Source organism: Bubalus bubalis, chromosome 1 (genome assembly GCF_019923935.1).
Source record: "Bubalus bubalis isolate 160015118507 breed Murrah chromosome 1, NDDB_SH_1, whole genome shotgun sequence".
Lineage (NCBI taxonomy): Eukaryota > Metazoa > Chordata > Mammalia > Artiodactyla > Bovidae > Bubalus > Bubalus bubalis.
The window spans coordinates 152106348-152133278 of NC_059157.1; the positions used below are offsets into that span (position 1 = coordinate 152106348).

Below are 26931 nucleotides of genomic sequence, written 5' to 3' on the forward strand. Positions count from 1 at the left end.
TTAAGATCACCGAGGTGAAGTTGTACGATCAAGCAACTTTTCATATTAATAAACAGTCACGCTGACACTGAAAAAAGTCCACTCTGGCTGACCGTGTCGATTTCCGCGGAAATATAAGACAATGAACATAAGTTCAGAATTTTAGCTATTTACTAGCCCCCATCCCTCCAGCACCATTAACCGAAATTTCACACTGTCGAATCTGTGAAAATCGCTTTCTTGACCTTCGGATGTCAACCCCGCAGCCCTTCTCGTCCGCGCCCTGGAATACCAACCGTCCAGGGTTGGGTGCCGGGTCTCCACGCGCTTGCCCTTGGCGTCGCGAAGGGCTACTCACCTGCGGTGGCCAGCGCCTGGCTCCTCGCGCGGCCGGGCGGTGGATCGGGCTCCGCGTCGCTGCTGGTGCCGTCCGGGGACCGCGGCGGCCCTTCCTCTCTGCGATGGGCAGTGGAGGGCTGGGTGCCTTTACGGGGCATGGTCGCTGGAGCCGAGGGAAAGCCGGCAGCAAGTCAGCCCGCGGGCCCCCGGCCGTGCCGTCAAGTTCCCCGCCGGCCCGCCACCCGTCCCACTAGGGGAAAACTTTGTCCACCCGTTTTCTAGGGCTCCGTTTAAAAACCCCGCGCAACGCCAGCGAGTCCTAGGGAAAGAAGGCACAAAAAACTCAAGTGCCAGGAAGGCGGGATTCGCTCTCTCAAGTTCTAAGCAAGTTCCTAGACGTGCTTTGCGGAGCCAGCAAAGAGAGCAACTGCTTAGGTTCTTTTTATTTTTTTAATGTCCCCCTCCTTCGCCCACAGTGTAAATGTGTGAGAATACTGTAACGTCATTTCTAAACGAAGTTATATCCCGCACGCCGACATTTGCGGACATTCCCACGCTCTCGGGGCTGGGGATCAAAGCGCACAGATTCTTGTCTCCGAGTCCGTAATAGCTTTAGGTTTGAGGGGTTCTCAACTCTTGGCAGAGCAGTCGGGAACGAAGCGGCGCTTCGCCGCCCACCTTCCTCGCCCCGCCATAGCCCTTGGCGCGGCTGGCGGCCCGGGGGCTTTGAGGTCTCCTTCTACTCGCCGGCCGGGGACCGGCGGCTGGGGTCGACCGCTCGCGATTTTCAAATCGGAAGCCGGCAGCGCCAACTCCGCTTCCATCACCTTGGGGTGGCAGGGGTTTGTCCCTGAGGTCCGCGGCGAATCCCGCTGGACAATAAACTACGAAAGGCCATCAGTAAGGGCTCAGACCTAGTGGTTAGTCCCTCGGGAGAAGAGAAACGGGTAGAGGGCCGGGACAGGGGGCGACGCCGTAGTCCGACCAACATTTCTGAGAAAAGGTCCGCGAGGGCTGAAAGGGCCCCCAGCCCCGCGGCCCCAGTCCCACCAACGACGCTTAAGTAGCTCAGAGAAGTGGCGCCCGGGAGAAGCGCGCGGGAGCTTCGACCGCCGGGGAGCGACTGAGGGGGGAGGGGTGACAGCGAGCGAAATCTCCCCGAGGCAGCCTCAGCCTAGACTTCGGCTGCTCCAGCTCAAGGCCTCTTTCCAGGCGCCTGCGGACCGGGCAGGAAGTGAGAGTGTGACAACCGATCAGGAAAAGACGTACTTTACCTGCGGGATAGTCCACTCAGACCGAGGCTGGAGACGGTTGGATAGGCCCCCCGGTTCCTACCGGTGTTTCGGCTCCGGGTCCTTCACTCGAAAATGGCGCCTAAAATACAAACTCGAACGGAAATTCGTTACAAACGCGCGCAATGCTTTCTGGGAACCACTAATTTGAAAAAAATGCGGCGATTATCGCCATCTTCTGATACCTTACGCGCATGCGCGAACTCCTGGCGGGACCCGAGCTGCGGGGAACGTTTTCTACTAGCTGAAAAAAAGCGAAACAATGTTTTCCGTGGCCCTACGGCAATAGCACTCTTATAAATTTTTTTTTTTTAAAACCTTGCGAATTTTGAGAAAGATAAGTGGAATTCGCCCTACAGTTTAAGTCAAGGATCAGTCGTCCAATAACGTCCCTTTAGAAGAGGGCGGGCCCACTGCGCGGGGAGGGAGGGGGGGCGGGTCTCAGGCCCGCTCGGGTGACGCGCTGAGGGGAAGTATCGCGCGAAGAGGGAGTCAGCTTAGCTCTTAGAAGTCGCTATGGTGACAGGGCGGTCCGCTGCTTCTTGGTAACCGGTCTCAGTTCTGTGAGAAAGATCGACCCCTCTTTCCTGGAACTTAAGGTAAGTCTGTTTACTTCCAAGCGAGAGTTGAGGAAAGGATTTGGAAGTTGTGGCCTTTACTGGATTCACCTTCCCTGCTTTGACAGTGTGTGCGGCGTGGAGCATCGGTTATTTCCCGTCTCACTGGGCGCTCTGGACTTAGCTTTTGGGATGCGAAGGAGGAAGCCCTGAATTTGGAGGGAGCAGAGGGGCAACACGGAGGAGAGAAGATCTGGATTGGTGAATGATCGTGTAGTGAATAGCAAATAATGATTTCGAGTTATTGGTGTTAGGTCATTAATGTTACTAGTGAAAAGGGGTTTTGAGTTTTTAAAATCATTCGACTGGAAGACTCTGTAATGGAAGAAACGATTTGCTGGTGTCGTCTGGTTATGGGGAAATTATTGATCAGCAGATATTTCTTAAGTAGCTTCTGTACACACTGCACTCTCGGGCATAATCAGGATTATTGAGCAAGTATTCCTGTTCCCAGATAATTTAGTTTTGTTAATGGGTTTTTAACTAGGAGTTTGTGGATCTGGTAGTAGGTGATTGGGGTTCAGAGAAGTTCATACCGCTTCTCCGCTACCCCAGCCCCCACCCACCCCCGGAATTGAATACAAAATTCTGTGTGCTTGTGAATTTTTCTGGGGAGTTAGTTTTTCCAGAACTTTGATCAGATTCTTAAACTTGGTCCTATCCCATCGCACTGTTAACCATTAATTGATCTGAATACGTCCAACAAACATTTATTCAGAGACTCTTAAGTACTTGACTGAGAACTGGGAACCTCTTTTATTCCCCCTTTTAACTTTTGCATACTTAGGACTTGGCATACTTAGGCCCCAATAAATCTTTATTGAGTGAATTTACATTGTCATTCTAAGTAAGAAAGTATGATTCTTCCCCTGAGGAGCATCATGTTAAGGTTCAGTGATTCTCAAGAGTTGAAGGTGTGGAAGACACTCCCCTCAAGTGTAAGAATTTGGTGAGGTTGAGAGACTAAAGTGATTTGAATAAACATTGACTCAGTATTGTAATACACTTTTTTTATTTGTAGTTGAAAAAAATTATTTTCATAAGACAAACTGCAGACAGTAAAGCTCAATGAAAAATTTGGTTGGTAGCTGTACCAGAACATGTACATCAGTTCTGTTTGAAATCATCTGGAATCTTTTGGATTTTCAAGTCTGTAAAACACTACTAAACCCAAGTTGGAGAGATATTAACCCTGAAAAAAAGCAAAGACTAGACCAAATTGAGTAATGTATATGGGAGACAGAGCACCATGTAGGAGAAGGATATAACAGATAACAGAATCCTAAGTCTCATCATTTTTTTAAAGCTACCTACTTAGACAATGTACTCAGTTTGTCAAACTCTGTTTATTATGAAACCAGCATATAATACCTACTGCATAGGATCGTTTATGATTGTTCATCTAACATACACACTGCATGCATTTGATATTGCTGTGTTTATAACATAGACCTTGTTAGGGTATGTGCTAAGGTTGAATAATGGGATGTCAAGTTAGAAGAAGGTTAGTTTATGAAGAGTCTTGAAAACCAGGTCAAGGATATTAGATTGATACATCTTCAAAATATTAGAAAAATTTTGAGCTATGGAGTGACTTGGTTAAAAAAAAAAGTTAACAGTTATGTGGGATATGTGAAAAGAGAAAGAGACTGAGATCAAGCATGACTTAGATTGTTACTGTCCACTTCTCCATGTAGGAGGTAAGAGGTGCCTATGCAGTAGAATGGTAAAAATCTGGACACATTTAACAGTTAATAGTCTGAGCTCTTAAAAGTTAGATAGTATTCTTTGTGAATCTCTGGATTAGTGATGAGGGGATAAGAAAGATAAGTCACAAATATTAGTTTTACTACCTTTGATGGTTGTTGTAAATAATGTTTAGTCTTAGTGACTGATCAGAAATGTAATTTCAGAAAATCAATAAAGTGACCAATAGCTTTAGATTTAGTTGAACCTAACCATAAATACTTTTTAAACAGAATAAATACTTTTTAAACAGGCTTAACTCAGATTGATAATGTAGGACAGACATTGATAACCAACAGCTATAGTGAAGACAAATCTAGAGTGAAAGTAGCACACTCAGAATAAGTGAAGAAGTGATCTAAGAAGAGATTAGGGTCACGAGAGGTAGACTTACTCCCTCTTGATTGATCCTTACTAGTACTTTGCATAAAAAGGAGCTGGTTCTGTTGGGATGGACTCAAATTAAAACCACCTTGGAAAGTATAACCAAGTCTCATCTTTCTGGTCCAAAATCATCTACTAACAGCCATTATCTATAATTTCAGGCAGTTTGAGAAGAGAACCCTACTTTTTGTATTTTAAAAAGATGTACCCCATGGGAATAAATAAGTTGAAGGGGAAAAATTGGAATAGAATTAAAATTAACATCTGCAGTTCTTTAAGTGCATAGTTAAATTTTGTCATCATTATAATAATATGTGACAGAAGACCAAATCCAATTTGTCTTGAGGAAAAAAAATAGCTTCCATAAGCAAGAAGTTAGGTGAGTATAACTGGATTCCGTATTCAAAGAAAGAACTAGGACTGTGTTTCTTTGCTCTGCTTTATGTTCCCATGTCTTGGCATTATTCTCAGACCTCACATAGTGGCCTCTAACACCACCATGCTCTCCCCTTGGTGTAGTAAGATAGTTATAGTAACTCCTGCCTTGAATCTAAACTTGAAGACCTGGAAAGTTAAGGAGAGTTTTTCTTCCCTATCTTTTAGTTGAATAAAAGTTTCCTTCGGAAAGCTCTAATTGACTTAAGCCTAGGTCTCATGCTGACTCCACTTAAGCCATATGGGCTAAGAGGGAGTAAGTGGTATTCCAAGAAGAAATTCTTTGTAGCTCAGAACAGAGTGAATATATGAAGGGTAATGAAACACCCTTTCTAACTCAATGAAACTAAGCCATGCCCATGGGGCCACCTAAGACGGGCAGGTCATGGTGGAGAGACTGACAGAATGTGGTCCACTGGAGAAGGGAATGGCAAACCACTTCAGTATTCTTGCCTTGAGAACCCCATGAACAGCATGAAAAGGCAAAATGATAGGATACTGAAAGAGGAACTCCACAGGTCAGTAGGTGTCCAATATGCTACTGGAGATCAGTGGAGAAATAACTCCAGAAAGAATGAAGGGATGGAGCCAAAGCAAAAACAGTACCCAGTTGTGGATGTGACTGGTGATAGAAGCAAGGTCTGATGCTGTAAAGAGCAATATTGCATAGGAACCTGGAATGTCAGGTCCATGAATCACGGCAAATTGGAAGTGGTCAAACAAGAGATGGCAAGAGTGAACGTTGACATTCTAGGAATCAACGAACTAAAATGGACTGAAATGGGTGAATTTAACTCAGATGACCATTATATCTACTACTGTGGGCAGGAATCCCTCAGAAGAAATGGAGTAGCCATCATGGTCAACAGAAGAGTCCGAAATGCAGTACTTGGATGCAATCTCAAAAACACCAGAATGATCTGTGTTCGTTTCCAAGGCAAACCATTCATTATCACAGTAATCCAAGTCTATGCCCCAACCAGTAACGCTGAAGAAGCTGAAGTTGAACGGTTCTATGAAGACCTAAAAGACCTTTTAGAACTAACACCAAAAAAGATGTACTTTTCATTATAGGGGACTGGAATGCAAAAGTAGGAAGTAAAGAAACACCTGGAGTAACAGGCAAGTTTGGCCTTGGAATACAGAATGAAACAGGACAAAGACTAAGAGTTTTGCCAAGAAAATGTACTGGTAATAGCAAACACCCTCTTCCAACAACACAAGAAAAGACTCTACACGTGGACATCACCAGATGGTCAACACTGAAATCAGATTGATTATATTCTTTGCAGCCAAAGATGGAGAAGCTCTATACAGTCAACAAAAACAAGACCAGGCGCTGACTGTGGCTCAGATCATGAACTCCTTACTGCCAAATTCAGACTGAAATTGAAGAAAGTAGGGAAAACCATTATATCATTCAGGTATGACCTAAATCAAATCCCTTATGGTTATACAGTGGAAGTGAGAAATAGATTTAAGGGACTGGATCTGATAGAGTGCCTGATGAACTATGGACTGAGGTTCGTGACATTGTACAGGAGACAGGGATCAAGACCATCCCCAAGGAAAAGAAATGCAAAAAAGCAAAATGGCTGTCTGGGGAGGCCTTACAAGTAGCTGTGAAGAGAAGCGAAAAGCAAAGGAGAAAAGGAAAGATATAAGCATCTGAATGCAGAGTTCCAAAGAATAGCAAGAAGAGATAAGAAAGCCTTCTTCAGCGATCAATGCAAAGAAATAGAGGAAAACAACAGAATGGGAAAGACTAGAGATCTCTTCAAGAAAATTAGAGATACCAAGGGATACCAAGGTAACATTTCATGCAAAAATGGGCTCAATAAAGGACAGAAATGGTATGGACCTAACAGAAGCAGAAGATATTAAGAAGAGGTGGCAAGAATACACAGAAGAACTGTACAAAAAAGATCTTCACCACCCAGATAATCACGATGGTGTGATCATTCACCTAGAGCCAGGTATCCTGGAATGTGAAGTCACGTGGGCCTTAGAAAGCATCACTACGAACAAAGCTAGTGCAGGTGATGGAATTCCAGTTGAGCTATTTCAAATTGTAAAAGATGATGCTGTTAAAGTGCTGCACTCAATATGCCAGCAAATTTGGAAAACTCAGCAGTGGCCACAGGACTGGAAAAGGTCAGTTTTCATTCCAATCCCAAAGAAAGGCAATGCCAAAGAATGCTGAAACTACCGCACAATTGCACTCATCTCACACGCTAGTAAAGTAATGCTCAAAATTCTCCAAGCCAGGCTTCAGCAATACGTGAACCGTGAACTTCCAGATGTTCAAGCTGGTTTTAGAAAAGGCAGAGGAACCAGAGATGAAATCGCCAACATCTGCTAGATCATGGAAAAAGCAAGAGAGTTCCAGAAAAACATCTATTTCTGTTCTATTGACTATGCCAAAGCCTTTGACTGTGTGGATCACAATCAACTGTGGAAAATTCTGAAAGAGAATGGAATACCAGACCACCTGATCTGCCTCTTGAGAAATTTGTATGCAGGTCAGGAAGCAACAGTTAGAACTGGACATGGAATAACAGACTGGTTCCAAATAGGAAAAGGAGTACGTCAAGGCTGTATATTGTCACTCTGCTTATTTAACTTAGGCATGCAGAGTACATCATGAGAAACACTGGGCTGAAAGAAGCACAAGCTGGAATCAAGATTGCCCGGAGAAATTTCGATAACCTCAGATATGCAGATGACACCACCCTTATGGCAGAAAGTGAAGAGGAACTAAAAAGCCGCTTGATGAAAGTGAAAGAGGAGAGTGAAAAAGTTGGCTTAAAACTCAACATTCAGAAAACGAAGATCATGGCATCTGGTCCCATCACTTCATGGGAAATAGATGGGGAAACAGTGGAAACAGTGTCAGACTTTATTTTTTCTGGGCTCCAAAATCACTGCAGATGGTGACTGCAGCCATGAAATTAAAAGACGCTTACTCCTTGAAGGAAAGTTATGACCAACCTAGATAGCATATTCAAAAGCAGAGACATTACTTTGCCAACAAAGGTTCATCTAGTCAAGGCTATGGTTTTTCCAGTGGTCATGTATGGATGTGAGAGTTGGACTGTGAAGAAAGCTGAGCGCTGAAGAATTGATGCTTTTGATCTGTGGTGTTGGAGAAGACTCTTGAGAGTCCCTTGGACTGCAAGGAGATCCAAGCAGTCCATTCTGAAGGAGATCAGCCCTGGGATTTCTTTGGAAGGAATGATGCTATGGCCACCTCATGTGAAGAGTTGACTCATTGGAAAAGACTCTGATGCTAGGAGGGATTGGGGGCAGGAGGAGAAGGGAACGACAGAGGATGAGATGGCTGGATGGCATCACTGACTCGATGGACGTGAGTCTGAGTGAGCTCCGGGAGTTGGTGATGGACAGGGAGGCCTGGCGCGCTGCGATTTATGGAGTTGCAAAGAGTCGGACACGACTGAGTGACTGAACTGAACGAAACACCAGTTTTCACTACAAATAGCAAATAGTTAAGTTCTTCCTATGTTTCAGGCAATCTACTGTACATTTGTAAGATATCTTTTTTTTCCCCCAATCTCATGTCTACTCTATCTCATTTAACATCATAACCAACCTGTGAGGTAGGTATTATTTGCCTCATTTTATATATAGAAGAAAACAAAGTACAGTGTTTGGAAGATCAAGGAGTGAAGGTTTCAGTAAGAAGTGTGTCAAATGCAGTAGAAATTGCAAAGAGAATGGGAATAGTGGATCTTATGTAAAATAACATTTATTTTTTTTTAATGCAGAAATGCTTAAGGAAAAAAGCAAAACTAAGCCATGAACATATCATTCAGATATTCCTATGTTAAAACTATAAATGTATGGATAAAATATTATGAACATGATAACTTCAAACAATATAGAATATTATGAAATGAGGATTAAAAGCTTCCCTTTTCTCACCAGTGTCTCTACCCTTACAAAGCCTCCATTAAGTGTCTGCACATCTTTTGAGAAAAACATTTTAGTATCGACTAACTTGAATATATATCTCCTCCCCTCGTATTTTTTTTTATCACAAAAGAGATTGAGTTGCATAATACTGCTGTATAGTTTGTTTTTGTCATTTAAGATATTATAGACATCTTTTTGTATCGATACATATAGATTCATCTCATTTTTTAAATAGCTGTACAGCATTCTAGTTTGTCAGTTGAATGTGATTTTTTCTCAGCTAGTTGAATTAAAAGGATGAATTAAAGATGACTGCTTATTTTTAATTTTGGGAATCACATGGTTTATTGGCTCAAAGTTATTCGGCCATCCTGGATTATAAATATAACCAATATGAATAAGATTAAAGTATAGCTAGCTCTACTTAGAGCGAGAATTGCAAGGAAATGTGAATACCACTCCATATACATACCTAGGAAGCCCCAATACATACACTTCAAATACATACAAGAGTTGGAATAGGGTGGGGGTTGGAGGTCTTTAGTAATTGAACTATACTGCCAAGCCTGTTCCCATTGTTTATTAGGTGTTTGAATCGGTCCCTGGAAATGGTGCATCTTCCTCTGCCTTCCCTGTTATATAAGAGATCCCAGCTCTAGTCTACAAGTGGTTCTAGGATGGAACCAATCTGAGTAAAGATCTGCTTCTCTCTCACTCCTGTCTTTACTGGAAAAGAGGCTTAGGAGTCTAATCAGAGGTATCAATTTAGAAAACTGTTGATAAGAATTGTACTTTTAAAAACAGAGCCTTGGGTAATCGTCAGCAAACCATTAATTTCAACTGTTAGTATCAATAGCCATGGGTTAGCTAGTGTGCAAATGACCCAAACAGAACCTGCTGGAAACAAAGTTGTGATCTAATGCTTGCATTTGTTATCTGTCCTTCACTTCTGAGGCTCTCTGCTATGTTTTATCTATATGTATATTCTTGTTGACAAGTCATACCTTCTCTCTTTCCCTCCTAAAATTTTTCTCATTTTCTTAGTGCTTTTACCTTTTAGTTTTCTTTCTTAAATCTAATTTTCTTTCTTTCTTTCTTTCTTTTTTTTTTGTAAACTATCTTGGCTTTTTAAAGTGTACCATTCAGTGGCATTACATACATTCATATTGTTGTACTACTTTCACCTCCATCCATCCACAGAACTCTTCCTCTTGCAGAACTCAATCTCTGTCCTCATTCCTCCTTCCTGCTAGGTAATCACCATGCTACTTTTTGTATCTCTGTATTTGACTACTTTAGGTATTTCATATAAGGGGAGTTACATAGTATCTGCCCTTTTGTGACTGCTTTCATTTAGCATAATATTAAGTCTAATTCTTAACATTAATTCTTAATTCTATTCCACATTAAAAACACATGTATCTGGAATATGAGTGTATAATCTCTGATGAATATTTAAATTTCTGGGTTTTGATAGTACTATATAGAATTCTGTAATAAACAAGCTTGTATAGTTTGTGTATGTCTCTTGGTATACATTTACAGGTACTGCTGCTGCTGCTGCTAAGTCGCTTCAGTCGTGTCTGACTCTGGGCGACTCCATAGACGGCAGCCCACCAGGCTCCCCCATCCCTGGGATTCTCCAGGCAAGAACATTGGAGTGGGTTGCCATTTCCTTCTCCAGTGCATGAAAGTGAAAAGTGAAAGTGAAGTCGCTCAGTCGTGTCCGACCCTCAGCGACCCCATTGACTGCATGCAGTCTTCCAGGCTCCTCCATCCATATACTGATATATGACAAAATCCTACAACTAGGAATTCTTCCCAGGCAAATTCCTTATATATACCTACTTCAAATCAGTATCCTCTAACTCAAAATATGGCATAGATGTGTTAGATTGGCAAAACCTAGGTAATTTGCCTGTGTCCTAGCTATAAGGATGGCTACAGAGGAAATAATTTTTTTATTTGTAAGGTAGGAGATTCCCCAGAGCTGGAGAAGGAAATCAAAAGTGTTGAGGGGTGGGGCAAAAAAACAATCAATAACCATTATTACCGATTTCTGTTCTTCACTAATGTATGTGACTATGTTTCTGTATGTCAGTGCTGAGTTCTGGGTGTTTTGTATTTGGTCACTTGGACAACAGGAAATGGTATCCAGTTTTTTTCATTTTCATTTCTTTAATTAAAATTAAGGCTGTGCCTTGTTTCATGTTTTTGATTGCCCACTGACCATCCTTATTTATGTTTTTGTGAACTGTCAGTCTACAAATGGAAGTGCTCCATTATCAGTGTCCTTGATCAGATGACTTCTTGGGACCATGCTGTCTTAGTTATCTTCTGTTTCTGTTGTATTGCCAATTGATCCCTGTCCACTGGTTTCTTCTCCTTTGCCCCAAAACAGACTTCTTACATGGTATGTAAGAAGAAAAACATAGAGGCTAGTGTGACTGGAGCAGTTTGAGTGAAAAGAGAGGAAACAGGAGATGAGGTCAGAGAAATGATGTGTCTATTAGGACTCTGGAGAAAGAAGAGTTAATGTTGAAGCCTGTAGTCTTAGAGCTGGAAATTTGGGCAGAGTTACATGTGCTTCTAGCAAGACTTCCCTTTTCTCTCTTACGGAACTTTTCCTCAGCACCACAAACCTCCTAAGAAAACCATTCCAGGAAGAAGGCAATTTAAACTGATTATCCGCTTTCCTTTATTTGACCATGGGGACTATTTCATCATTCATTACATCCCTGTTTACCTCAGTTTCCACATTCAAGACTATTAATCCCCTGCATTAGTTCACTATTAAGTTTTAACTATTGATGACACTAACTTAAACATTTATTTTCTATCACTTAAAGTTTAGATAGGACTGGTAGGACTCGCTATAAGGTCAAGAATCTTGGTTCCTTCTGTTTTATTGCTGCATTATATATGTCTTGATGCATGGCAGGGAGCATGTTATTATTTTCCAAGTTTTTATTTGCCAGTTATATTGATTTGTATTGCTTTTATAAGAGGTACTTCATTTATTTTTCATATTGTCACTGTGGGTAACCATTACTGTTGGGTAGTGTTAATCTATTGCCCCCACCACAAGATATAAATCCCAGATTGGGCCATGAGGTTGATGATTTTGTAATATCCCCATTGGGTTTAAGAATTGTTGATGTCCTATGTGGCTCCACCCAGTTTTGAGGGCAGTTAAGAAACATAATCCTTATTTTGGATGGCTAGGAATGCAGCAAAAATTTAGATTCTCCTACCACAGAGGCAGGGAAGAATGAAGGACAGCTGGCTCTTTTTTTCCATTTTCCACCATCTGTCCTAAACTTAGCTCTTCCCCATCTAAATCCTACCACTCTACCTTTTGGAACTCACAGTATGTCACTGACTAAATCTATATTCTCAGTGTTTTGGAGTAAACGTTATAGTTTTGTCTTTTAACTTCTTAGTCTAATTTAAATCTGGTTGTTTCCTAAGGAAACTACTTTCCTCTTGGCTGTTTCAGGTGGAGGCAGTTTTGCATTTCAAACCTCCATGTGTCAAAGGACCTTGTTTCTCCTTAGGGTTCTGCACAATTGATTGTGTTTCTCTTTCCTCTTGTCCCTTTGAGACAAGTCTTACGAGATCAAACCATACTCTTCTTTGCCTTTTTGCAAACATCTACAGATCTCTTTGCTGTTTTTTCTTCATTCACTGAATAGTATTTTAGCATCTGGGTACTGTGTCTATCTCCACCACTATTCTTGTCCTTATTCGCAGTGATTTAACATCCCCAAATCAAGACCTTGGCCACCCACTTTGACAGTCTTTACCTACCTCATCATTAACAATATCTATACTTTCCCAAAATCTGTTTTAAGTATCTCATTGTCTGTCTCCACTTGTTTTTCTCTAGCTTACTTACTCTAGATCTTAATGCTGACAGTTCTTCAGACTTCAGTAGGACTTCTAGGCTGTTGAAGCTACCACCTGTTCAAGTTCTGCTGGGTAGTCCCATCCCATGGCTTTGAATGTAACCTTTGTGCTGATAACCCTCAAACTGAGGTCTCAATGATATCTCCAGCTCTGCCCTCTCCCTTAACTCCAGACTTATATATCTAATTTCTCCTTGAATTCGTCATTCAGATATCTAAAGTCACCTTAAAGTTAGCCAACCCAAAACAGAACTTTTATATCCCTTCCAACCTGTTCCTCCATTCAGTTCAGTTCAGTCACTCAGTTGTGTCGGACTCTTTGGGACCCCATGAACCGCAGCATGCCAGGCCTCCCTGTCCATCACTGACTCCTCGAGTCTACCCAAACTCATGTCAGTGAGTCAGTGATGAGTCAGTGATGCCATCTAACCATCTCATCCTCTGTCGTCCTCTTCTCCTACCTTCAGTCTTTCCCAACATCAGGGTCTTTTCAAATGTGTCAGCTCTTCGCATGAGGTGGCCAAAATATTGGAGTTTAACCTTAGACATCAGTCCTTCCAATGAACACCCAGGACTAATCTCCTTTAGGATGGACTGGTTGGATCTCCTTGCAGTCCAAGGGACTCTCAAGAGTCTTCTCCAACACCACAGTTCAAAAGCATCAATTCTTCTGAGCTTAGCTTTCTTTATAGTCCAACTCTCACATCCATACATGACCACTGGAAAAACCATAGCCTCGACTAGACGGACCTTTGTTGGCAAAGTAATGTCTCTGCTTTTTAGTATGCTGTCTAGGTTGGTCATAACTTTCCATTAGTCTTTTTCATTTCAGGAAATGGCAACTCCATTGTGCCTGTTGAAACTTGAGTCATTTTGGTTCCTCTTTCTCTTAAACAAAATTCATCAACAAATCCTGTATAATTTTATTTCAAAATATATTCAGAATATGACTCATTCATATCATTTGTACCCCTACTGCCTTCCTCTTCAATCCACTTTTCGTTCTCTCCTGGGTTATTGAAATCCTAACTGACCTCTTTGCTTCCAGTCTTGTTCATTTTTGCTTTTTTTTTCTTCTTCTTATACCATCTGTAGTGTCATCCATAGTGATATTTTAAAACTGTATATCAGATAACATCATTTCACTGGCTTCTCTGTTTATTCAGAAGAAAAAAGAGAAACTTTTATTGTGGTTTTCCAACCTTTATGTGATCTGTGTCCCTCCCTCTTCTTCCCCAGTTTATTGCCATCCTCTTCACTCACTCTGTAATGGCCATACTGGCCTTATGATCTGACTTAGCTTTAGCAGCATTACTAGCTACTGTATTTAGCAGAATTTGAAGGATAAATGTAGGATCAGGAAAATTAGTTTTGGAGCTGTGACAGTACTTGAGGATGATGATGGCTTTAGACTTATGTTAGAGGTACTGAGAAGTGGCCAGATTTGGAGTACGTTTTGGTAGTTTGGTGATCAGGATTTCCTGGGGACAGTTTTTCCTCTTTAGCCCTGTGACTGTTGACTCATGCTAGATCAAAGACAATTATAAATGATTTTTAGTAGCAGAAGCATAGTTGCTCCTGTCTGCTTCCTGTATAATGTTGCAAAATAGATTATTTGATACTCTAGAAATTTTCTGTTATTTCCCCTCCCATGCCACTTACCACTGACTAGTCAGATCCTTGGTCATCAATCCCTTTGGACAGCTAAAAACACCCCAATGCACCCCTCAGGCAGCTTTGCACTTCCCTGAATTGGCTGTGCTCTAATTTGTTGTTGTTGTTCATTAGCTAAGTTGTGTCCTACTCTTGCGGCTCCCATGGACTGCAGCATACCTTACTTCCCTGTCCACTATCTCCCTGAGTTTACTCAAATTCATGTCCATTGAGTCACTGATGCTATCTTACCATCTCATCCTCTGCTGCCCGCTTCTCCTTTTGCCTTCAGTCTTTCTCAGAGTCAGAGTCTTTCCCAGTGAGATCAGCTCTTCACATCAGGTGGCCAAAGTATTGGAGCTTCAGCACCAGTCCTTCCTGTGAATATTCAGGGTTGATTTCCTTTAGGATTGACTGGTTTGATCTCCTTGTAATCCAAGGGACTCTCAAGAGTCTTCTCCAACACCACAGTTCAAAAGCATCAGTTCTTTGGCACTCAGCGTTCTTTATGGTCCATCTCTCACATTCATACATGACTACAGGAAAAACCATAGCTATTCACTTATTCCTCTATTCATTCTCACATTAGAATGCACACATGCTTCATGCACATGATCTTCGCTCAATAGGATGTACAAAGAAGTGTTTTCTGAGCAAAAGAGAATCTTCCCAGTGTTAGGATGCCACCCTCCTCTTTCTCTGATTCCTTGGCACTATATTTCTGAACAGTTGCAAATTACTTTCTCATGAAAAACATTCTGTCTTTACTATCTATATGGGATAATGATTTCTTTTGGTAAGGAATGATTCCTAATTATTATGGATTTCAGCAGTTGGAGATATTTTGATGTAGGATACACCATGCCTTTGCTAAAGATCTTTAAAGTTTCTGGTTAAAACTGTGTATTCACACACATGAATTCTTGTCTATTATGTTGCTTCTCATTTCCAAAAGCAACAGTTTATCTGCCTTTATTCTTTTAAAATCCTTATAAGCTGGATGAGTTTGAATGTGAAACAGCAGCATGTTTTTACTTTTTTCCCCCCTCTAGTTAAAGGAGGTCTGATAGAAGGGAGGAAGTAGTTTCAAGAAAGGTGCTAAAACTCCTAAGGACCAAAAGTGAGCCTTAGAAGTGTGACTAGGAGAGATTATTTTCTTGCTCCGGCTGCTATACACAGATTATACTTTCAAGTTATACAGAAATCTTCTTAAGTGAACTGGAGCGGGGAGAAAGAAGATTTCTGACTTCCTAACTGTATATTAACTGGATAAAAAACTTCAGATTTTTTTCTATGGTCAGTACTCTTGCCTGGAAAATCCCATGGACGGAGGAGCCTGGAAGGCTGCAGTCCATGGGGTCACTGAGGGTCGGACACGACTGAGCGACCTCACTTTCATTTTTCACTTTCATGCATTGGAGAAGGAAATGGCAACCCACTCCAGTGTTCTTGCCTGGAGAATCCCAGGGATGGGGGAGCCTGGTGGGCTGCCGTCTATGGGGTCGCACAGAGTTGGACACGACTGAAGCGACTTAGTAGCAGCAGCAGCAGCAACTTTCTACACATCCTCACAAATTTATGAGTAAGTGAAAAAGGTGCTTTGAGGTATAGCTGTATTTTTGCTAAGCTAAGTCACGTCAGTCGTGTCCGACTCTGTGCGACCCCATAGACGGCAGCCTGCCAGGCTCCCCCATCCCTGGGATTCTCCAGGCAAGAACACTGGAGTGGGTTGCCATTTCCTTCTCCAATGCATGAAAATCATTACCTCTTTCTTAGATAACTTGCTTATTTTTCACTTTGCCATCGTGGCAGCCATAACTGGTGGGCAGTCTGTTTACCTCCAATATAATGTAAATCTTAGATTTGATCTAGGTTGATGATGTCATAGTATTCCCATGTGGGTTCCATAATTAAATCCCATAAAAATGTATCTTAGCCTTTGATGAGACCTTTGGAATTTATTTTAATGTATATCCATTCACTGGAAAAGGTCAGTTTTCATTCCAACCCCAAAGAAAGGCAATGCCAAAGAATATTCAAACTATTGCACAATTGGACTCATCTCACACACTAGCAAAGTAATGCTCAAAATTCTCCAAGCCAGTCTTCAACAATACATGAAGCATGATATACTGGATTTAGAAAAGGCAGAGGAACCAGAGATCAAATTGCCAACATCTGTTGGATCATCGAGAAAGCAAAAAAGTTTCAGGAAAACATCTACTTCTGCTTTATTGACTACACCAAAGCCTTGACTGTGTGGATTGCAACAAACTGTGGAAAATTCTGAAAGAAATGGAAATACCAGACCACCTTACCTGCCTCCTGAGAAATCTGTATGCAGGTCAAGGAACAACAGAATTGCACGTGGAACAACAGACTGGTTCCAAATTGGGAAAGGAGTATATTGTCCAAATCGGGAAAGGAGTATATTATTGGGAAAGGCTGTATATTGTCACTCTGCTTATTTAACTTATATGCAGAGTGTATCATGTGAAATGCCGGGCTGGATGAAGCACAAGCTGGAATCAAGATTGCTTGGAGAAATATCAATAACCTCAGATACACAGGTGACACCACCCTTATGGCAGAAAGCAAAGAAGAATTAAAGAACCTCTTGATGGAAGTGAAAGAGGCAAGTGAAAAAGTTGGCTTAAAGCTCAACATTCAGAAAACTAAGATCATGGCATCCGGTCACATCACTTCGTGACAAATAGATGGGGAAACAGTGAGAGACTTTATTTTTTTGGGCTCCAAAATCACTGCAGATGGTGATTGCCACCATGAAATTAAAAGACTAGCTGTGACCAACCTAGACAGCATATTAAAAAGCAGAGACATGACTTTGCCAACAAAAGTCTGTCTAGTCAAAGCTATGGTTTTTCCAGTAGTCATGTATGGATGTGAGAGTTGGACTATAAAGAAAGCTGAGCGCTGAAGAATTGATGCTTTTGAACTGTGGTGTTGGAGAAGACTCTTGAGAGTCCCTTGGACTGCAAGGAGATCCAACCAGTCCATCCTAAAGGAAATTAGTCCTGAATATTCATTGGAAGGACTGATGCTAAAGTTGAAGCTCCCATAGTTTAAAAAATCTTTTGATTAGGCCTCAGGACAGCCCTTGGAAATTATTTACCTGGCCAGATTTACTGACATTCTGTACTTGTAGGACTGTTTTAGGCAGGTTGCAGAGAACCTCAGAAGTCCCACCTAAAGCCTCCAGTCACCCATTGGCTGAATTAGTCCACTGACTAGTTTTCTTCCTCTTTCCATGTATTTGATGCCAGCAGGATTGAAAGTGCTTCAGTCATCAGGGTGCTAAGATGTTTTGTTTGCTTTTAATTTTTTGTGTATGTATATTTGTTTTTAATGTGTATTCTGTATTTTCCTCCTTTTATTTTTACAGTGAATTCAATCAGGTGGCATTTAAAAAATTTTGCTGGAAGGTGGAGACATGAGACTGAAGATATCTCTTTCAAAAGAACCCAAGCATATCCTTTTAATACTTATAAACCTTATTGTGATCTCCTTATTGTAGTATTATTAAAAGTTTTCTTCTCTTTTGTAGTCTAGTTGGAGAATGGATTTTTTCTTCATTCCTTTAATGATAGTTTTGTAAATTATTTCTGAAATATTTGAGGTCATATGTTGCAGGTATTTTTCCAAAGCAAATTATTTGCTCTAAATCTTACTTTCAAATATTTATTAACCTTTTTCTTACTTTACTTTAGTACTACTGTACTTAAGTACATAAAAAACGGTTGGTTTTTGTTTAGTCTAAAATCTTAAAAAGAAGTTTTTTTTTTTTTTTTTTTAAAGTAATTTCTCTCTTAATAAGACCTAGTATGTTTTCACTGAATTCTGTTCTGTTTTTTCATACTCATAATAAAATGGAGGGTAAGCTGGGGAAGTCTGAGCAGTCAGACCTTTATTATTTCATGTGTGAATGTGGCAATTATAAATATTTTATCAAATGCATGACCCTGTATTTTGTCAGCAAGAACTCCCAATTATATGTCAGAAAGATTGGTAGGCCCCTTTACCTTCATTCGTAGTTATTTAGACCAGTGCTTCTAAAAGTATCATCTTCAGACTTTATTACAGGCCTGTGAAGGGATAAGAACAGAAATTGAAAGTGAGAGGGAAGAAATTTTTGTAGCAATTTGACAGTCACAACATCCAAATGTAAGATCATTTTCCTAGCAATTCATTTTTATTTTATCTTACAAAATGTTGCTCTTCGACAGGTTTGAAATAAAGAAAAATGTGATCCTTCAGCCATAGAAAAGCAGCGTTTTAGACATTTGATCAAATGTTTTGAATTCGTATTACTTTTTTTTTTACTGTTTGAGTGAAGATGTAATTCCTTTTATTTCTCATTGAATCACTTTTATTCTTTTTTCAAAGTGTGCCCTCAGGAGTTCATGCTTTTTACAGTCTTATAGATTTTGACTGTCTAGTGTCTGCTTTTACCTTTTCAAGCTGAAGAATAATGATCCTTTTAGACTTTCTTATTCTAGCAGTCCTCTTATTTCTCCCATAATTTTAGTTGACGTAATAGTTTGAAGACACCTCGCATATGTCTGCTGGGTACTTACATCTGTTTTTATGAGGATAAAATTAATGTTTTTTTGTTTTGGAGTGTGTGTGTTTATTTTCTTTCTAGGTTTTAACAGACACTCTCCCTTTGTATAATAAAGGTTTTAACTAACAATGTTTAAGCCATGACAGTTATACTGGAAGAATTTTTTTCAGTAATGGTCTAGTGATATCAAGGTTCTTTTGTTTAGATTTTACTTGGAATTCTGAGTATTCCAATGCCACTTTGTTACCTATTTGTGCAGACTCATCAGACCCTTCTATAATTTCATTTTTTACCTTTCTGGTTATTTGCTTAATCTATCATATTTCGAAGTATTAAAAAAAACTTAGAACATCCCAGAATAATTATGGCACATAGTCTCTTTCTTTTTTCTTAGAGTTTATTGATTGCTTGGATAGAAAGCATTGATGAAAAGAGAAGGAAGTAAAATGATTATACAATAACAACAAAAGAGCAAACAACCCAACTAGGATGATACGGTAATATAGAAATCCGTATATAAACAGGAGAAAGCATCTCTCATAAAAGACAATCTAAAGTTCCTTCTGTAGGATACACAACTCTGCTAGGGTAAGTGCCTGTTCTAATGGAGGAAGTAAGGGCCACTTTAGCACCTCAATTTATAGAAATCTACTTGATAAATCAGAGACCAAAAAATAGGTTAAAGTAAGAATTTTAGGGTTTATATCTTATCCATATCACCTTGTGTGGGCAGTAAATTGTAACTAAATTACTTCCTGAATTTAATGTCAGGAAGTTTGGTAGGATTTTAGTTTCAGCTATTAAGCTGTAAATTTTTTCCTGGGTAAATTATTATGTCATTTAAGCAGGTATTTAACTGTTATATTTCAGTGTTCTTCTAGCAGTTGATTTTTAAAAACTTATCAAAATGATACATGCTTATTCTAATAACAGTACAGATATAGGTAAATAAAAAAATACATATTTCCCTTTTCTCCCCACTTATCCTGCAACAGATTAGGTCTTTCATCCCTTTTAATCTGTTAGGTGTCTTTCTGCATCTTTTGGCCTTGTTTATAGAATCTTTTGTAACACATTTAAAAATTTTTCATGTATTAAATCTTTCTTTTTTTCTCTTTTGGCGCCTGGGTTTCTTATCCTGCTTTCCATTCTTACAACTGTTTTGATAGATGCTTATTTTCCTTTCCTTATATGGAAAAAATATGAAAGTCCTACACTGGAAAAGTAGGTTTTGAAGCTTGAAACATTTGACCTTATTTTATACTGTTCTTATAATCTGCATCTGCAAAATATTGTGTTTGTTAAAACTGAAGACTTTTGTGTGTTTTATGTCTCCTTAATATGGTGACACATCAAGAATTAGTGAGCTGTGTGGGCTGGACTACTGCTGAAGAGCTGTATTCATGTAGTGATGATCACCAGATAGTGAAGTGGAACTTGTTAACCGGTGAAACAAGTCAAATAGTAAAGCTGCCTGATGATATTTACCCAATAGACCTTCATTGGTTTCCAAAAAGTTTAGGCATAAAGAAACAAACTCAAGCAGAAATCTTTGTCCTCACAAGTTCTGATGGTAAGTTTTTAATAAACATTATTTGCTCATCTTTGTTTTTAAAAGACACTGCTTCTTATTATAACTTATGTTTTGAGTTGTTTGTCCATTTCCTGTGTGGTCAGTTGGTCTGTGTATAGACTGTAAGACCAACTGTCATAGAAGAAAGTGAGTTAAACTGGCATATACTGAAATCGAGTGTGAACCTTGGGCTTTACTTTTTCTGTGTTCACAGATATTGTTGTGCTTTTAACAGTTTTGGTTTCTAATTTCTTAAAGTTTAACTGTGTAAAATAACCACACTAAAAATAGGTATAACACACATTCATTTAGTAAGGTCTCTATTAAATAAAGTCTTTATTTTCTAGTACATGCTAATTTGGGCTTCCCAGATGGCACTAGTGGTAAAGAACCCACCTGCCAATGCAGGAGATGTAAGAGATGCAGGTTGGACCCTGGGTTGGGAAGATCCCCTGGAGAAGGACATGGCAACCCACTCCACTGTTCTTACCTGGAGAATACAATGAATGGACAGAGGAGCTTGGCAGGCTACAGTGCGAAGAGTCAGATAGGACTGAAGCAACTTAGCATGCACACTAATTTTCACTTACAGAGGTGGAAAGTAGTTTGATCATAGTCTTATTATTGGTGAGTGAAAAGCACCATTTTTCTACTTTTTAAGGCGATGTTTTTGTTTCTTAGAAATAACTTGAACTGTTTTCTGTCTGTGCATGCGCGTGTGCTAAGTTGCCTCAGTCGTGTCTGACTCTTTGCGATCCTATGGACTGTAACCCACCAGTCCATGGGGATTCTCCAGGCAAGAATACTGGAGTGGGTTGCCATGCCCTTCTCCAGGGGATCTTCCCAACCCAGGGATTGAATCCACGTCTCTGATGTCTCCTGCAATGGCAGGCAGGTTCTTTACTAGTGCCACCTGGGAAGACCTTTCCATCTGTATTACACTTTATCTATGGTGTCAGTTAGGAGTACTTTCATCAAAGTAACAGAAACTCATTAGGCTAACAACTTACTTACGCACAGCTGGAGTTTTCTGGTTTACCTAGCTCCTGGGGAAGCTCTTTAAGCACAGAGGCAGCAGGCCCCTGATCCTTACCATCTCTTGGACAGACTCTCCCCAGGTGAGCATGAATGGCAGCCAGCAGCCCAAGGCTTAACTTAAAAGAAGAGGAAAGTCAGCAGACACAGTGCCTCTTCCTCAGTCCCTCTTGTAGTCAGCTTGCAGAAAGGGTCCTGGACAAGCTTGGGTCGTCTGCCCATCACTGAGTGAATCATTTTAGTCAAGGGATTGGGACACTGATTGCCTGAGCATGGCAGGCCTTTGGCCACTGTGGAAAGGGAAAGAGAAGAGGGCTTTTGTAGCCACAAGAAGAAAAGGATGTTATGGCAAACAATCACATCAGATCCCAGTTCTTTTACAGGCAGAATGTATGGCAGTTTTTAATCTTACTTCCTGAATCTTGATTAGATGAAATATTGTTTGAAAGTATTTAATACAGTGCCTAGTGCTTACAAGATTGACTCTGAAAAGAGCTAGACTTGTTTACCTCTGATGATAATATGAAGGGTTGACTTAAAAAAACGTAATTTTGATATAATTTCACGTTTATAGAAAAGATGTAAGAATTGTAGAGATAATTCCTGCATTCTTTATTCATATTCACTTAATTGATAACATTTTGTCCCATGTACTTATCATTGCTACTCTTTTCTCTCTCTCCTGCCCTCCACACATACTTTTTCCTGAAACATTTGAGAGTAATTTACAGACATCCCACTTTAACCATATATCAGTTCAGTTCAGTTCAGTCGCTCAGTTGTGTCCAACTCTTCACAACCCCACGGACCACAGCACACCAGGCCTCCCTGTCCATCACCAACTCTGGGATCTACTCAAACTCATCTCCACTGGGTCGGTGATGCCATCCAACCATCTCATCCTCTGTCGTCCCCTTCTACTCCTGCCTTCAATCTTTGCTAACATCAACGTCTTTAACAATGAGTCAGCTCTTCGCATCATGTGGCCAAAGTATTGGAGTTTCAGCTGTAGCATTGGTCCTTCCAATGAACACTTAGGACTGATCTCCTTTAGGATGCACCGGTTGGATCTCCTTGCAGTCCAAGGGACTCCCAAGAGTCTTCTCCAACACCACAGTTCAAAAGCATCAATTCTTCTGAGCTTAGCTTTCTTTATAGTCCAACTCTCACATCCATACATGACTACTGGAAAAACCATAGCTTTGACTAGACAGACTTTTGTTGGCAAAGTCATGTCTCTGCTTTTTAATATGCTGTCTAGGTTGGTCATAACTTTCCTTCCAAGGAGCAAGTGTCTTTTAATTTCATGGTTGGAATTGCCATCTGCAGTGATTTTAGAGCCCCCAAAAATAAAGTCAGCCACTGTTTCCACTATTTCCTCATCTATTTGCCATGAAGTGATGGGACTGGATGCCATGATCTTAGTTTTCTGAATATTGAGCTTTAAGCCAACTTTTTCACTCTCCTCTTTCACTTTCATCAAGAGGCTCTTTAATTCTTCTTCACTTTCTGCCATAAGGGTAGTGTCATCTGCATATCTGAGGTTATTGCTATTTCTCCCAGCAGTCTTGATTCCAGCTTGTGCTTCATCCAGCCCAGCATTTCTCATGATGTATAAATTAATTAAGCAGGGTGACAATATACAGCCTTGACGTACCCCTTTCCTTTTTTGGAACCAGTCTTTTGTTCCATGTCCAGTTCTAACTGTTGTTTCCTGACCTGCATACAGATTTCTCAAGAGGCAGATCAGGTGGTCTGGTATTCCCATCTCTTTCAGAATTTTCCACAGTTTATTGTGATCCACACAGTCAAAGGCTTTGGCATAGTCAATAAAGCAGAAATAGGTGTTTTTCTGAAACTCTCTTGCTTTTTCCATGATCCAGCGGATGTTGGCAATTTGATCTCTGGGTCCTCTGCCTTTTCTAAAACCAGCTTGAGCATCTGGAAGTTCACAGTTCATGTATTGCTGAAGCCTGGCTTGGAGAATTTTGAGCATTACTTTACTAGCGTGTGAGATGAGTGCAGTTGTGTGGTAGTTTGAACATTTGTTGGCATTGCCTTTCTTTGAGATTGGAGTGAAAACTGACCTTTTCCAGTCCTATAACCACTTCTGAGTTTTCCAGATTTACTGGCATATTGAGTTTCAGCACTTTCACAGCATCATCTTTCAGGATTTGAAATAGCTCAACTGGAATTCTATCAGTTGCACCCACTTGACTTGACCTCCAGGAAGTCTAGCTCTAGGTGAGTGATCACACCATCGAGATTATCTGGGTCGTGAAGCTCTTTTTTGTACAGTTCTTCTGTGTATTGTTGCCACCTCTTCTTAATAGCTTTTGCATCTGTTAGGTCATACCATTTCTTTCCTTGATTGAGCCTATCTTTGCATGAGGTGTTCCCTTGGTATCTGACTCTAGGTGAGTGATCACACCATCATGATTACCTTTGTCATTAACCATATGTGCTGCTACTGCTGCTGCGGCTAAGTCGCTTCAGTTGTGTCCGACTCAGTGCGACCGCAGCCCACCAGGCTCCCCGTCCCTGGGATTCTCCAGGCAAGAGTACTGAAGTGGGTTGCCATTGCCTTTTCCGTTAACCATATATACTTCAATGCATTTCCTAAGAATAAGGATTTTTCTGTTACTTAACCACAATACATTGATCAAAATCAGGAAATTTAACACTGATATAATATTGTTACCTAATCTACAGTTTGTATTCAAATTTTAGCAAGTGTCCTAATTATGTCTTTTATAGAAATTTTTTTTTCTTGTAAAGAATAACATTGTTTTTGTCATATCTCACTAACTTCCTTTAATCTGGAGCAAATCTTCCATCTTTCTTTTATGATCTTGACTGTTTTGAAGAATATGGGCCTGTTATTTTTATAGAATATCCAATCAATTCACTTTTGTCTGATTTTTCCTTATGATTAAATTGAGCTATACATTTTTAACAGTAATACTTAAGGCATCAGAGTGGAAAATTCATAATTCTGGTTTGACCCCTTACTGGTGACATTAACTTTGATTACTTTGAAAGGTTGTGTTCACTAAATTAATCTACTGTGAAAGTGAAAGTGAAGTCGTGTCTGACTCTGTGACCCCATGGACTGTAGCCTACCAGGCTTCTCCGTCCATGGGATTTTCCAGGCAAGAGTACTGGAGTAGGGTGCCATTTCCTTCTCCACTGTAAAGTTAATGTTTTTCCCTTTTAGTACATAATTTCTAAGTGGATACTTTCAGACTATATAAAAATATTCTCTTCCTCCTCAAATTTTCTCCCACTATCTTAGCTGAGTCATTTATTACTAAGATGGTTGCCGAATGATATTTTTTTAAATGCCATAATATCTTTTATATTGATTAGTTGGTATTCTTCTTCAAAGAAGAGCCTTCTGTCTCCCGCCCATTTGTTTATTTGTTTACTTACATCAGATTAGACTCATAGATTCTTATTTTATTTCATTTTTAAGTTATTCATTCTTTTTTATAATTAGCGAATAATTGCTTTACAGTGTTGTATTGGTTTCTGCCATATGGCTGCTGCTGCTGAGTCGCTTCAGTCGTGTCCGACTCTGTGTGACCCCATAGACAGCAGCCCACCAGGCGTCCCCGTCCCTGGGATTCTCCAGGCAAGAACACTGGAGCGGGTTGCCATTTCCTTCTCCAATGCTTGAATGCCATATGACAACAGAAATCAATTATAACTATATATGTGTGTGTGTGTGTGTGTGTGTGTGTATATATACACATATATATATCTACTCCCTCTTGAATCTCCCTCCCACCCCACACCCCATCCCATCCCTTGTTTTATTTCTTGAGCATCCTATTACTATCATTTACAAATTTCAACGTTAAAATTGCCACAGATTTGGCCAGTGGGAGCTCCATGAAGCCAGGTCAAATGAATTTTTGTTTTGCCGTGGGGGGTGTGTTTCCTCATCTTTTGAGCACTTTGCTGGCACAAGATGTTCCAGGTTAATTTTGTACTTTCCCAGTCCCAACTTCCAAATCAGCTGTTTCTCCAAGGAGACTTGTTCTTTTTTTGTGTGCTTGATGATATCTAAAAGCCAAGATGACAGTGCTAGGTGTGTGCATTTCAGTGGGATATGTTTGCTTCAAGGCCCTCTCATAGAATGGAGCTAAGAAATATATGTTGAAAACATACACATCTACAGCTATTTCTTCCTCCCTCCCTCACTTCCTTTACTTCCTTTCCCTTCCTCCTGTGTTTCCTCCCTCCCGTGTTTCCTCCCTCCCTTCCTTCCATGGTTCCTTCCCGTGACAAAAGCCATAAGTTAATTTTGATACTGCCAATTCTAGTTCAGCACTGCAGGGTTAATTCTAGTCTTTTTTCTCAATACTTGGAAACAGTGTGGAAGCTTGGCTCCCATTATTATCAGTATGTTTACTCACTTGTTTAATTCTACAATACATAGTAGGTTGTTTTAGAATTGCTAATCCATACAATTTCAAAAAAAAAAAAGTTTAATATTTGTTTTTGTGCTTGTGTGCTTAGTTGTGTCCGACTTGTGACCCCCTGGACTGTAACTCTCCAGGCTCCTCTGTCCATGGAATTTTCCAGCAAGAATACTGGCATAGGTTGCCATTTCCTTCTCCATAAGAAACTGTATTTTATTTTTAGGTTTATTACAAAGTAAAAAAAATAAGGTAACCTAGCATAACTAGATGTGGGAAGAAGAGAGAACCAAAGCAGAGTAGTTGAGTCTTTTCTCCTAGGTGAAATTACGAGTATCTTGGATCTTGTGAAAGAGAAAGCAAAAGATGATAGTTCAAAGGAAAAAAGTGGAAGAGTGAGACTAGAAACAGAATCCAGAAGTAAAAATGAAAAATGAAATGAAAAAGAAATATTCAAAAACAGAAGAAAGTGGATGCCATTCGAAGGTGGTTGGTCAAGGGTTTCCTGTCAGATAAACATCTGAGATCATTTTATATATGGATGCTGTGTTCTCTGTTAATCAAATACTATAAAAAGAAGTATTATTCTGGTTTGAAAATATATGTAATATGAGATCTACACAACACATTTTTAAGTGTATAGTACAATATTTAATAATTTTATATATATATAAACATGGAGACATGTATAAACTTGGAGAAAATATATATATATTTATATAATTTTGCGTAACCACAATGTTGTACAGCAGATCGCTAGGTTACAGATTTTGGAGTTCATCACTATTCCCTTTGTTATACCCTCTCCATCTTCTGTGTTAGTGGTAACATTAAAAAAAAAACAACAAACATGGGATTTGGGGGTCAGATCCTGAAGTACATAAAGCAGACTCTTGCCAAGTATTTTGTCTCACCAATAATTCTCTCTTCACTGTTATTACCTCTTTTTTGAATATTTCATGCAGCTGTATCCTACTTTTTAGAGGTGATATTTCTTTCACGATGTGTTAAAAGATTTATATTCAAAGAAG

General features: G+C 40.1%; 2 protein-coding genes across 8 annotated transcripts in view; one reads left to right on the plus strand and one right to left on the minus strand.

Moving 5' to 3' along the window:
* SMC4 (structural maintenance of chromosomes 4) overlaps positions 1–1869 on the minus strand; it is a 32706-nt gene extending 30837 nt beyond the window's left edge. Inside the window, exons 1-3 of one of the 4 annotated variants that reach the window (XM_044945423.2) lie at positions 1796–1820; positions 1593–1692; positions 338–481 (exon numbers count right to left, since the gene is read on the minus strand). In XM_044945423.2, the coding sequence (XP_044801358.2) occupies positions 338–476 (139 nt within the window). In that variant the 5' untranslated portion in view covers positions 477–481; positions 1593–1692; positions 1796–1820. Of the gene's footprint in view, positions 1–337; positions 482–1587 lie in introns of all 4 variants that reach the window. The other 3 variants (XM_006072841.4, XM_006072840.4, XM_044945426.2) reach the window with 3 other exon arrangements.
* Positions 1870–2051: 182 nt separating this feature from the next.
* Positions 2052–26931, plus strand: part of IFT80 (intraflagellar transport 80) — a 131014-nt gene continuing 106134 nt past the window's right edge. For 3 of the 4 annotated variants that reach the window (XM_006072842.4, XM_044945430.2, XM_025289044.3), the window contains exons 1-3: positions 2052–2209; positions 17690–17774; positions 20220–20441. In XM_006072842.4, coding sequence (XP_006072904.3) covers positions 17738–17774; positions 20220–20441 — 259 coding nt within the window. In that variant the 5' untranslated portion in view covers positions 2052–2209; positions 17690–17737. The remainder of the gene's footprint in view (positions 2210–17689; positions 17775–20219; positions 20442–26931) is intronic. The other variant, XM_044945435.2, reaches the window with a different exon arrangement.